Consider the following 12996-nt stretch of genomic DNA (forward strand, 5'->3'; position numbering starts at 1 on the left):
TTCACACAATTCAGAAACACCTGAAAGAATGATAGGCCTGTGTTTATGATATTATGAATGAAATGTGGAAGAACATCAAGATGTGATCGACTTTAGCCATGTTGATACAGTTGATTCAGCCCCTACCCTCTCAATTCATTTGGACCCACCAGAGGTGAATTCCCCCGCCGCACCCCTCCCCTTCCTCTTCTTCATACACACACACGGTGCACGGAGCGCCTGCAGCTGCAGGGGGCGCCAACTTGCTGTTTCCAATCCAGACACTGTCATATGACAGATAATAGAAAACCTCGGTGAGGCGCAGATTTCCTTTTTTTTTTTTTACTCAGCGCTTGTGCGCCCCTTTTGTGTCATGAAAAAATGCCGCCCCGGGCAACTGCCCTGTCTGCCCGTGCCTAAAACCGCTACTGGTGTGTGTGTGTGTGTCCGCAGCGTAATGGGCGGAGGAAGGCTGGGCCCAAAGGCACTGCGGCCAGAGAGCGGCTCAAATTACATTCAGGAGGTGCTCGAGAGTAGGGAGGAAGGGGGAGTGACACCCTCAGATGGAAGGCGGAGGGCGGTGTGTGTGCGAGTGTGTGTGTGTGTGTGTGTGTGTGTGTGAGAGAGAGAGAGAGAGAGAGAGAGAGAGAGAGAGAGGAAAAAATCTAGTAAACCTGACAAAGAGTTGGAGAAAACAGTCCGGACTGTCGGAGGTAGAGGAGACTGGGACGCGCGAGGCGCAGCGCAGCGCAGAGACGCACACTGATGGATTTTAGGACATTCCGCCTGGGACAGCCTTCAGCCTCCTGCCACGTCCTTTAGCGCCAGAAAACTTTATGTCCAGTTGACAAGTGCGCTAATCGGGAGCTCTGGACATGTTCTGCGCTCTGGGAGAAACTTGGTGACGGAGAGGAGCGGTTCTGAAGGGAGAAGCAGCGGCTTGGGTTTCTGCGCTGTTTTCGAAGGATAACTCTGGACTCGGATTTCTGCGCGTGACTTTGGACCACGGTGCCGCTCGGTTTTGGAATATAAACACTTCTGATCAGAGTCGATGTCTGCTTATTTTGGAAGCTGGAAAAACAGGACAGCGCCTCTCCAAACATTTTTCCTGCATTGCGTTGGAGACATTCTTCTCCCTGGATTCACCTCATGCACTCTCCTCGCGTATCCGTGCATGCCTAAACACAGACCTCCACGATTTTAGTCCGCACTGGTAAGCGCTGTCTGCTCAACCCGGAGTATTGTGCGTAAAGCTGGAAAAAAGTTCATTCATTTGATTTACATTTCTTTAAAATCTGTAACGTGATGAAACTCGCTGGATTCTCTGAAATGCGCGCTTTTGTGTCCTTTTCTGCACCTTTTCTGCAGAACTAAAGAAAAACAACGATCATTTTTTATATAATTAATAAGTCTGAGGAGGAGGTCCACAACACCTTGCATCATCACTTTAGGATTCCATTCGCATAGTCCTGGTTATTTATTACTTTGCTTCATTTTCTAACTTTGCATTTAAGGTGCCAATTACCCTGTGGCCGCCGTTGTTTTTCCAACGCTCGGTGCCGGAGCCCTAAATCACAGAGAAACTCCAAAACGAGCCCCCACTGTCGGGTAACAGCCAGCTGATTTGAATTTCAATAGGAATTCAGGCAGAGCCAAGAAATTTCATTCAAGGGTCGGGTTTAAATGAAGACAGTGGTGCTTGTTTGGAGCAAAAGTTGCACAGGTTCCGCAGTGGAGAGCGCATTTCTGTGGTTTTGTGATTTATTTGCCGAGTTTTTGCTGCAGAATAATTTAGATTTGGCTTAAAAACACAAAATCCGAGCAGTTTCAATTGTTTTGCACAAGTTTTATTAACTCGTTTGATTACGGGCTCTTCACCTATTTGCGCAAAAGTCAAGGATTTATTCAGGTTACAGGTTAGTCAGATGATCTGGTTTCTCTTCAAAAGGAGAGGGAATCAGATTAAAGTTCACTTCTTTAAACTACGTTCTCTAAATTTCTCCTTACGTGTCTCGTTTGTGAGTAAACCTAATCGATACGTCCAGCTGGAACGGAGCGTGGAAGCGTGACTTCAGCAAAAACCCTCAAGAGACGCGGAACCGCAGATGTCTGGCTAAACAGGCAGACGTGTGTGTGTGTGTGTGTGTGTGTGTGTGTGTGTGTGTGTGTGTGTGTGTGTGTGTGTGTGTGTGTGTGTGTGTGAGTGAGTGAGTGAGTGAGTGAGTGAGTGAGTGAGTGAAACTGGTCTCATTAACAAATCACTGGAGTGCAATTAATTAAATGATGATTATAAGGTTGCGCGCGTCTGGAGCAGGATTTACGCATCTGTTGCGCTGCGCAATTTGATGCCATTGAGGCTGATTTAAAGCCCTCCGCCCTCATCAGTTTGGAACATCTTCCTGTTTTTATGCACCTAAGAGGACTTGTTGAGGTGGGGAAGGTGATAACGAGTGTTTCTCTGGTGCTTCAGAGCGTCGGTACGTCTGTGGTCTGGCTTGTTTGGCAGGATTGTTAAACTTTGTAAAAATTAAACGAAAACCACGATTTGTTTGTCTAACTTTTCTCTCCAATCCTTCACAGTCCAGGTGACTGGGTGAATTCCAGTGAGTGACAGCCTAATCCAGCAGCAGTTGATGGTTGGGCCGAGCCCCTCAGATGGGATCAGTGTCCAGGGGGAGGTGGAGAAGGGGGGCATGGGGAGCTCTCACCCCCTCTAACGGGATGGCCTTGTGGGTCTGGTTGCTGGCCTCCGTCCTGCTGTCCCTTCTGACTGTCAGCGTGGCCCGGCCGCCTCTCACCGCCACCAAAGTGGAGGAGGCAACCCTAGAGCCTGAAGGTAAGCAGCAGGAGGATGAGGAGGAGCAGATGAGCCGTGATGGAGATGGGGTGGAAATGACACATGGTGGGGTTGTATGTCATTTTAGTGATAAAAGCTTCATTTAGCTTCAGAAAACTGATTTATTTATGTTCAAACTTCAAGAAAATCCAGTAAATTGGTGGAAAATATTTAAGCAAAAAAAAAAAAACAAAAAAAAAAACAAGCTCACTCAAAATTGGGGGGAGTGAAGCGAGGGTGGGGGTAAAACAAACAAGTGAGTGGAAAATAATTGACCTGAATGTAGCGAGGTGTGATTTTCCTCACAGAGAAGCGATTCACACCGTTTCGTTTTCCTTCACTGGTGTGTGTGTGTGTGTGTGTGTGTGTGTGTGTGTGTGTGTGTCCTGGCGTCACGTTGCCCCTCCTCGCCTGCAGAGCAGAAAATGAAGAGAAAACCAAAATCCGATTAAAAATCTTTTATTGCTTTTCTTTTGTTAGGAAGAAAAAAATCTTTAAGTATTTTTTAGCTTTTTTCCCAGAAAACCTCAAATTTTCTTCATGCTTCTGCTTTTCGGACGAGTTCATAGCTGTTGTGACGATGCTGAACCACATTCCTCTGCTCTTTGTTCTTTAATCAGGAGGGTAATTTAAAGTTAGCCTGAGAGCATCACACACACACACACACACACACACACACACACACACACACACACACACACACACACACACACACACACACACACACACACACACACACACACACACACACACACACACACACACACCACACACACACTGTACCCTGCAGTCGTCCTTTGCCCCTGGGGTCACGAACTACCCCGGCCCGCCGTGATGAGAGGCTGCCTGGGCCTCGGCGCTCCTCTCTTGTCCTGTTTTTCCGACTCAGACGGTTTGGCTCCCAGCCGCTGAGCCTGGCGTTCCACACACGGATAAAGAAGACGAGGACTTTTTCAGAGTTACACAATCCCTCCAGGAACGCTCTAAGAGGATCTTGGCACGTTTGACTTCTGTAGGTGGAGAGATTACAGAGAACTGCTCAACGGTGAAGTCATGTGACTACAGGGTGGGTAAGGAGGGGGTCATCACATGATGAAGAACCTCCATAAATCAGAGAGAGGTCAGATGTTCTGACTTGTGCGGCGCTGATGGAGATGTTCAGACCCCCCCCCCCCCACCTGGGCCTGTGGGAGCTGAAACCCTGCAGAAACACCAGGCTGCATATCAGTGTGGCCTCTTTAGGGCCCACGCCTGCCCCCCTGGTGGCCCTGGCTGGTTTGTTTACCTGCTGCTGCTGTAACAGAAGACGTGGAGCGAGCGCTGGTTCAAGCCTCCACAACAGTCCCATTGTTGCCGCTCCGGCATCTACGGGAGTGTTTACCTTGTTCAGGCGCTCTCTGTTTGCACAGCGATTAAAACACACAGACACAGCTGAATAACAATGGCACCAGCTCTCCAAAGGTGTGAGCGTTTTGGGCATTTTCCGTCCCGTGGCACGTTCAGGGACTCCGAGTTTTGTTTTTGCTCGTAGTGTGGAGGAAATGTGCACACTGGAGCGAGAGCAGCTGACAAAAGTCAGCTCATGGCTTGGCTTTGCGCCTCGAGTTTTCTGCCAAACTCTGTTCTTCTACAAAAAAATGCTCTGATCAGCATGGAGGCAGTTCTTCAAAATGCTTCAGCGGTTAAATAAATACAGACTCCATTATGGATGGACGACGAATCTTAGAGAGACACAGGAAAGGGACAGATGTCAACAATCCAGCTTCTGATGCTCTGCTGGCAGAAACCGGACCCTGAGTGGTTGTGTGTCTGTGGTCGTGGCTTTCTGCGCTGCAGGACTCCGGCTGCAAACGTGTCAGGAGGCCAGTTAATGACACAAAGTGTGCATCTGTAGTTTGATAATGGAACTGAACTCTATGTATGCAGGGTATCCATGGATGTAATTTTGGGGGGGGACAGGGGGGACATGTCCCCCCACTTTTTCCAAAGTCAAGTTTTGACCCCTGCACTTTTTACCATCCAAAAACAATATTACGCTATATTAAATTGACACTGGTTGAGCTCTAGGACCAAGCAGAAAACAACCGTTTGTGTTGAAGCCGGTTTCCCATTAGAACATACTGTAAAGATACGCCCCCCCCGCCCCCCGTGTCCCCCCCCCACTTCTAAAGTGAAAATTACGTCCATGAGGGTATCCACGGGTCCTTAAAAAGTCTTAAATTAGCTTTTCCAAATTTAAGGCCTTAAAAATCCTTAAAAATGACAAATAACCCTTAAATCCAGTTTCCAAATGTCTTAAATTACCAAAGACCCAATAAACAAGATTCTTTTATTTCTATAAAATTTTCGTGAATTTCTAGTTAGTGTTCAGCATTTTTTGTGTACGATGTTGGCGTAAGCGGAACCGTACACATTCAGTTGGTTGTGAAAGGGGGCTACTTTTAGATGAGCACATTAGCTGGTTAAGCTAGTGGGAGCTTGCGCCATGGGGAAGTGCAAGTTTAATGGTAACTGGATGGCTAATCCCACGTTCGCAACGTGGTTAGCGCCGGTTCCAGGCAATAGCTGGAAATTTAATCTTAAATTTAGTTTTAAAAATAGCTTAAATTTGGTCAAAGTGGCCTTAAAAAGGTCTTAAAAAGTCTTAAATTAGCTTTTCCAAATTTAAGGCCTTAAAAACCCTTAAAAATGACAAATAATCCTTAAATCCAGTTTCCAAAGGTCTTAAATTACCAAAGACCCAATAAACAAGATTCTTTTATTTCTATAAAATTTTCGTGAATTTCTAGTTGGTGTTCAGCATTTTTTGTGTACGATGTTGGCGTAAGCGGAACCGTACACATTCAGTTGGTTGTGAAAGGGGGCTACTTTTAGATGAGCACGTTAGCTGGTTAAGCTAGTGGGAGCTTGCGCCATGGGGAAGTGCAAGTTTAATGGTAACTGGATGGCTAATCCCACGTTCACGACGTGGTTAGCACCGGTTCCAGGCAATAGCTGGAAATTATAGCTTAAATTTAGTTTTAAAAATAGCTTAAATTTGGACAAAGTGGCCTTAAAAAGTCTTAAATTCGGCTCCCTTAAACCTGCAGATATCCTGTGTATGGCAGTCTGACGGGACGATATGGCCTTCTCACTGCTTTAATCAGTGTTTAAATGCTGAAAATAAAAACGATTCAGCAGTTTTGTTTTAAATGAATAGTTTTAAAGCTGTTTTAAGGCAGATGTTTGTTCACTGGAGCTTCAACAGTTCAAGGATAAGGCTTGTCTGAGATCTCTGTGATGAAGGGACGAGCTTAGAGCGCAGCTGAGTTGGATCAGGATGTGGAAAGACAAGAAAACCAGAGCGAGTGAATATTTCAAACCCAACGCGACAGCGAGGTAAAACCAACTTAAAGGAAACGTCCCAGGAGCTCATGGGCGGGGCGGAGAGTGAGACTGACAGGCTGGTCGACAGGAGAGCTGCAACCAGTACTGCAGGACTAAATGTTACCAGCTGAGACGAGGTGTGAATTAGAACGGAGCCTGGAGCATTTTCCGCCTGATCGACACGTGCAATAGCTGTTAGGAAAAGGAGGGAATGGGATTTTAGAGGCAAGAGGGAGGAGGAGAGAACTGGCCGATCAAAAAAAATCTCATCAGTCTGCCAAATGTATCTGAGTCAAGGTGTGTGAAACTTCCCCCCAGTTCCCATGAACAATCTGGTATGTTAGAGAGGCGTCGACGGGTCAGCGGAGAGTCAGAGTTTAGGTCAGCGGGGTCACAAGTACCAGCGGGGGCGGAGGTGTTGTGGGAGAGACTGATGGAGGAGCAGAGATAAGAAAAGGGCCGAAGGCTCAACCTGCAGTCACTCAGATGCACTATCATCTCCTTCTTTTGCACTCAAGTGTGTGTAGTGTGCATGTGTGTGCACGAGGCGCGGGTCGTCCCCCTAGAGGCGGGGGGGGTGGGGGGTGGGGGGGGTTGATTATTAATACGTTTGTGAAAAAGGGAGAAATATTTTCTCACATTCCTCTAAAGCTGTTTGTGGCTCGATGATTTTTCTCCTCCTCATGCCTCGATGCTGTGTGTGTGAGGTCAATGCACCTACACACACACACACACACACACACACACACACACACACACACACACACACACACACACACACACACACACACACACACACACACACACACAGAAAGACTCATTTTTGTTTTCTTTATCTGCTTAATCCTGTCAGGGGTCACCTAAGGGTCGCAAGGAGTAAAAGGTCAAAGGTCCTTCCAGCTTTTTTTTTCCTTAAAGAGAAGAAGTGTCCGGAGTTTTTGCGTTAAAGTGTGGTCATGAGTCGGTTTTGGAAGTAGAGTGTTAGTTTTGTGGACTTTCCCGCTGCATGTTCACCTTGTTCTGTCTGTGGAGTCGTGAGAGGACGTGATGTACGCACATGAACTCACTGTTGGGTTTTCTCCCAGAAATCTATGTTTTTATGCGTTTGGATCCGGCACGGAGCTTCTTGCTCCCTGGCTTAGCTCTTACATCCTGTGCAGGGGCTCCAGATCGCCCGTGCTGTTATGAAACGCAGAGAAGAATATTTTAGAGGGGAGCTGGAAAACAGAAGCCAGGAAGAAGAGGTGCAGAAAAGTGCCACGTAAAGAGAGCCACCCCCCCACCCTCACCCCTTCTTCCATCCCTGCCTTACAGCTGCTTTCGTCCTCAACCTTTCTGGCTGCTTTCCTCTGTGACGGGCAGATGTGCTGGACTTGTGTTCCCCTTTTTTATTTTTAGGCTGCAGAGATCCTTTGGAGCTGCTGCTCACGCTCACTGGCTGCCCGGCGTCGCCGTTTCGTTTCAGCGTTGCTTTAGGGGGACGTCTCAACGCGGCGGTGTCACGTTCTTACAGATCATCGTTTGTTTATCTCTCCACACGTGTTGCTGCTGCCATAACTGCATGCTCTGACTCTAAAAGCCAGTAGATAACAGGACAGGACTGCAGTGGGATCCGTTTCAGACGACTGACTGGGAGTTTGTGGTTCATGTGATTTTTAAACGGGCCTCTTCTTTCCTGAAAAACTCCTCTTGCATTATTTGATTTAAGTGCATCCATTGGGGATAATGTGGTGTTTTATTTCTTACACTATGGCTTACTTCTTCCTCTCTCACATCCTCCTTCTCCTCTTTGTGCAACCTCTCTCTCTTTCTCTGCTTCCATTTTTTTCTTTTCCTCTCCACCTCAACCTCCCTCTCTTCCTCCCCCCCATGTGCTCCGCAGAGGCATCGAACAAATACCAAATTTCTAAGCCCACGGTGTGCTCAGTGCACCCGGGGGAGGTGCTGAAGCTGAGCTGCCCCCTGCCAGCGACGGGGACCATCACTTGGACCAAAGATGGCAGCTCTTTGGGCACCAACAACCGCACGCTGATAGAACATGAGGTGCTGCAGATCCGTGATGCCACGCCCAAGGATTCGGGCCTGTACGCCTGCACCAGCGTGGGCAAAGACACGGTCTGCTTCATAGTCAATGTCACAGGTGAGTCAGGGCAAAAGGCAGAGCAGGAAAGGTCAGGGGAGGACAGGAAGGACGTGTGGAGAGTGGCTGGTTCAGGAAGTGGCTACGGGAAGGATTTGATTGTGTGTGTTTGTGTGTGTGTGTGCATCGACATATATACCATCTAGATCCAGCGACATAATCAAGAAAGTAAAAAAAGCTATCTAAGAGACCCCTAGTGGTTGGTTCCAGTGCAAGTTTTAAGCCCCGCCCCCTTCGATGTAAACAAACAGGAAGAAAACACCTCAGACAATTCTTTCCAGGTGTTTAATTTTGTCGATTCTTGATTTTATGTTGATGCGGTTTGTTAGAATGTTTGCTTTCCAAATAGGTGTCGTTATAATTAATTATTTAACTTTATTCCATCACCATTAGTGCGCTAAGGTGAGTTCAAACTCAGACTCCAAATACACCAAACCGTTCCCTTAGTATTCAACACTGTATAAAGTTCAGATGCCTCCTTTGAATCTTGGGAAACGTTTATATTTTAAATAATTTTACAGCAAACTTGTAACCACAATTTTGTCATAATTTTCTTAAAAGTCTATCTATCGAGTTTTTAAACGTTTGCATGATACCGAACTACGCAACCACGCTGTTGGCTTGTGCAGCCGCAGAAGAAAAATACTTTAAAATTCAGGCTAAATAATCTGAAATTGAACTAAAAACAACGTAGCTCATCCTTTCCACATTAACAACGTCGTTCTGCTAAAGCGTCTCCACTTTCAGAGTTATGTGAAGTTAACACACGCATTATCAGAGTTCACTCAATGGAAACAGCAGGCAAAGCGCGGACACGATGTTAGCTGCCTTATGCTAACACTGCTAGCAATGCTAACATGTTTTCACAGCTTACAGTGAGGTCGTCATAATGGAGCAAAACCAGATCATTGAGAAAACACATCTTTAGCACTATTAGATTTTTTTCAGGAACACACACACACGATTAGTACTGGTCAGGCTGTGAGTGTCACATCTAAATCGGTCCGGGTGGAAACGGTTCTCAAACCTGCTCTGTTCTCTATAGTTCTGGCAGAATGAACACATTTATGATTTCTCTGTTTTGGTGAAGCATCAGCAAGTTGTTTAACTCATTCACTGCCAGCGTTTCTCACCGTGTTACTGTTTTTTTAAGAGTCACAGAACGTTGCGCGCTAGGATGATGTCGACAACAAAACAACCAAACAAAGAGGAGACTCACCTCTTACATCAGGAAGAATCCACGCCTTTCGAGCGTTATCCGTTCTTTCATAACCCGTTGTTGAATTGTGATCGGCAGAAGCTTTTCCAGTTCGCGCCTCACTTCTTTTACAGCAGCGGCCCAAAACGATCTCCCAACACATGGATGTTCTGCTTCCTGATCACGTGACGTGTGACGTACGCGGATGAAGATCGGCTTTAGAGCTGAGATGTTTGCTCTCACGGTGCGGGGGCTCGTCCGACGCCCACACAGTAAAAACATGCAAATGACGACTTTAGTCGTCATTGGCAGTGAATGAGTTAAGATCTAATATTGTCACCCACCCCTCTCCTTCACACACACACACACTTGGTCTAGTTAATATATATGTCGATGGTGTGAAGCAGTGATAATGTGATTAATCCAGAGCTGGGATTTAAGACTGCTTCCCAGCATGTGAGTTGTGGGACTTGTGGATGTGTAGCGGTAACCATGGTTACTCTGTGCAGATGCCATCTCATCGGGGGATGATGAGGACGACACAGAGCGATCGGAGGACACCGGCGCAGATGGAGAGCAGTTAAGTGAGTAACAAACCGCAGTTAGAAATTCTTCTTCCACGCCGATCTCGTAATGGATGTGCCTAAAGCAGCTGGAGTTAAGGTGGAGTTGCATCGGTGCTCCTATAGCAGAGAAACCAAGCAAGGGTCAAGTTCATTAATGTTAGGTTAAATAACTGCATTGCTGTGGTCAGAACTGTGAGCCACTTTGGATAAACCAAATTACTCTGACATCGTAGAAATGACAACATTGACCTTTTAAAGCTGCTGATCTCCCCATGAACACCTTAAACCTGGACTTGTAATTGTGATCATCTACAAACTCATGATCCCAGAGCTAAATAATCTATTTAGCTTGTTTCTCACTGCGGCTCAGGCTGTGCAATTATTATTAAAGCAGTATAAAAAGTTTTTTTTTTAAGTCTCTGGTCTTTTGGGATTGGGCGGAGACAGCTGTTAGCAAGAACAGCAACACATCAAATTCCCCCATGTCGCTGCTCTTCTTGTCTGGGCCCATGCAGAAAAACGTTAGATGTGTGTGTGTGTGTGTTTCTTCTAGGCTGGACGCTCCAGGGAATACAGGAATTCCTGAGATTCCTTTAGTTGGTGTCTCCCAGGTAGTCGGGGCTCATGGAGCCAACAAGCAAGCTCGCCAGTCAGTCAGCTGTGCTCATCTATTATGAAAGATGTCCATCTGGACCCAGTTACCCATCTGGACCCTGTGTGTGTGTGTGTGTGTGTGTGTGTGTGTGTGTGTGTGTGTGTGTGTGTGTGTGTGTGTGTGTGTGTGTGTGTGTGTGTGTGTGTGTGTGTGTGTGTGTGTGTGAAAAAGAGAAAGTTTTCTATCCAAGTTTGTCAGCGTGGCGGTGAAGCAGTAATGTGTTTATGCAGCAGCCTGCCTTCTCACACACACACACACACACACACACTCTGAAAAGAAGGCTGAAGTAATGACGAGGGCTTCCACATCTTGTTAAAATTCTCGGCACAAATTGCGTCTCACCGTGAGTTCTCCTCCTCCACTTTCAGCTGACTGTAATTGCCTGAAATCCATTAAATAAGGGGGAAAGAGAGAGAGAGTGGGGGGGGGGGGGTAACCAACGCAGCACAAAGAAGAAGGAGAAAAAAGGAAAAGTCAAGAGGAGGGGGGAAGGATCCAGCCTTTCTGGTAGTAATAAGCTGTTTGAAAACAAGGACTAAGCTGTTCTGGCAGCACAGTTGTAATTTTTCGCCGTGTGTGTTTCTGAAAATTCAAAACTGAGATTATTATCAAAAGAGAAGTGACAGAAGAGGAGGAGGAAGAGGAGGAGTAGGCAAGCGTTGGATCAGAACCAACAGTTTTGTGTGCCCGGTGTTTGGCTCGGAGCCACGGACGATTGCAAGGAAGAGCGAAGGAAGTACACATGGAGAGAGTTGTGTCTATAGACATGAGTATGTAGATGTCCCATTGGGCGCTGGAGAGTGCAACTAGGTTGTCGCCATGTTGGATGGGTTCCTCACTCTCCAAGCTCAACTTGAGCCAATGCAAGGTGTTTTTTTTTTGCAGCCTACGGTTGCAACACTAATGAAAACAGATCACGCGGGATTACTATGGACTTTTCTAGCCTGTTGTTGGGATTTTATATATTATTTTTTTATTCCATCCATTTTCATCCGCTTATCCGGAGTCAGGTCGCGGGGGCAGTAGCCTAAGTCGAGAGGCCCAGACTTCCCTCTCCCCAGCCACTTGGGCCAGCTCCTCCGGGGGAATTCCAAGGCGTTCCCTGGCCAGGTGAGAGACATAGTCCCTCCAGCGTGTCCTGGGTCTACCTTTAGGTCTCCCAGTTGGACGTGCCCGGAAAACCTCACCAGGGAGGCGTCCGGGATTCATCCTGACCAGATGCCCGAGCCACCTCAACTGGCTCCTCTCGATGTGGAGGAGCAGCGGGTCTACTCCAAGCCCCTCCCGGATGACTGAGCTTCTCACCCTATCTCTAAGGGAGAGCCCAGCCACTCTTCGGAGAAAACTCATTTCGGCCGCTTGTGTCCGCGATCTCGTTCTTTCGGCCACTACCCAAAGCTCGTGACCATAGGTAAGGGTAGATCGACCGGTAAATTGAGAGCTTTGCCCTCTGACTCAGCTTTCTCTTCACCACGACAGACCGGTACAACGCCTGCATCACTGCAGATACAGCACCAATCCACCTATCGATGTCACGCTCCAGTTTTCCCTCACTTGTGAACAAGACCCTGAGATACTTAAACTCCTCCACTTGGGGCAGGACCTCATCCCTGACCCGGAATTATTTTTATTATAATTATATTTTAATTATCATGTCATACCATATGTCTGATTTAGGGAAAAATCATAATAAAATGTGTTTTTAGTGGGGTAGAAATAAATGCACTGGGGGTGAATGGAGACCCATCTAAGATGGCGGCCACCCACAACAGCAGCTCCAATAGGCACGAGATGTCTACATATGTGATGTCTGTGATTGTGTCGCCACTCAAAATCGTCCCTTTCAGGAATTTGCTAAGATGTCATCTCAACACGAGCGTTTGGGCACTGAGTGACATCATTGATCAGAGCCAAAAGGCATCCACTGACATAAAGAAGTTTTATTTCATCAAAGTTTGCCTAATCTTATCAATTCGGGGTACAGGGAGAGTGGCTGTGACAAGAAGCTGCAGTAAGGAATCAGGAAAAAATGCAGTTATTTTACGTTGATCTGTAGACCGCAAAGCGTTGTGGAGCGATTTCTGGCACCTTTGTTGACGTTGGTAGATTAGAAACAGCAATTTTAAAGCAGTGTTAATGCTCCTTTTTTTTCTTTTCCTTCCATTCCGCTTCACCGGCAACTTTTCCACTTTAACAAATGCCGATTTCATTTCTGGTTAGGGTTAGGGTTATCAATCAGCTCGAGTTAACCACAAG

At 46.8% G+C, this 12996-nt stretch overlaps 1 protein-coding gene across 5 annotated transcripts in view; it reads left to right on the forward strand.

The window, feature by feature from the left end:
* The first annotated feature begins 956 nt into the window (after positions 1–956).
* Positions 957–12996, forward strand: part of fgfr2 (fibroblast growth factor receptor 2) — a 43075-nt gene continuing 31035 nt past the window's right edge. For 3 of the 5 annotated variants that reach the window (XM_015943887.3, XM_015943886.3, XM_015943888.3), the window contains exons 1-4: positions 957–1192; positions 2560–2815; positions 8064–8321; positions 10029–10103. In XM_015943887.3, the coding sequence (XP_015799373.1) occupies positions 2635–2815; positions 8064–8321; positions 10029–10103 (514 nt within the window). In that variant the 5' untranslated portion in view covers positions 957–1192; positions 2560–2634. Of the gene's footprint in view, positions 1193–2435; positions 2457–2559; positions 2816–8063; positions 8322–10028; positions 10104–12996 lie in introns of those variants that run through there. The other 2 variants (XM_054749850.2, XM_015943889.3) reach the window with 2 other exon arrangements.

The sequence above is a fragment of the Nothobranchius furzeri genome, chromosome 12 (genome assembly GCF_043380555.1).
Source record: "Nothobranchius furzeri strain GRZ-AD chromosome 12, NfurGRZ-RIMD1, whole genome shotgun sequence".
Taxonomy (NCBI): Eukaryota; Metazoa; Chordata; class Actinopteri; order Cyprinodontiformes; family Nothobranchiidae; genus Nothobranchius; species Nothobranchius furzeri.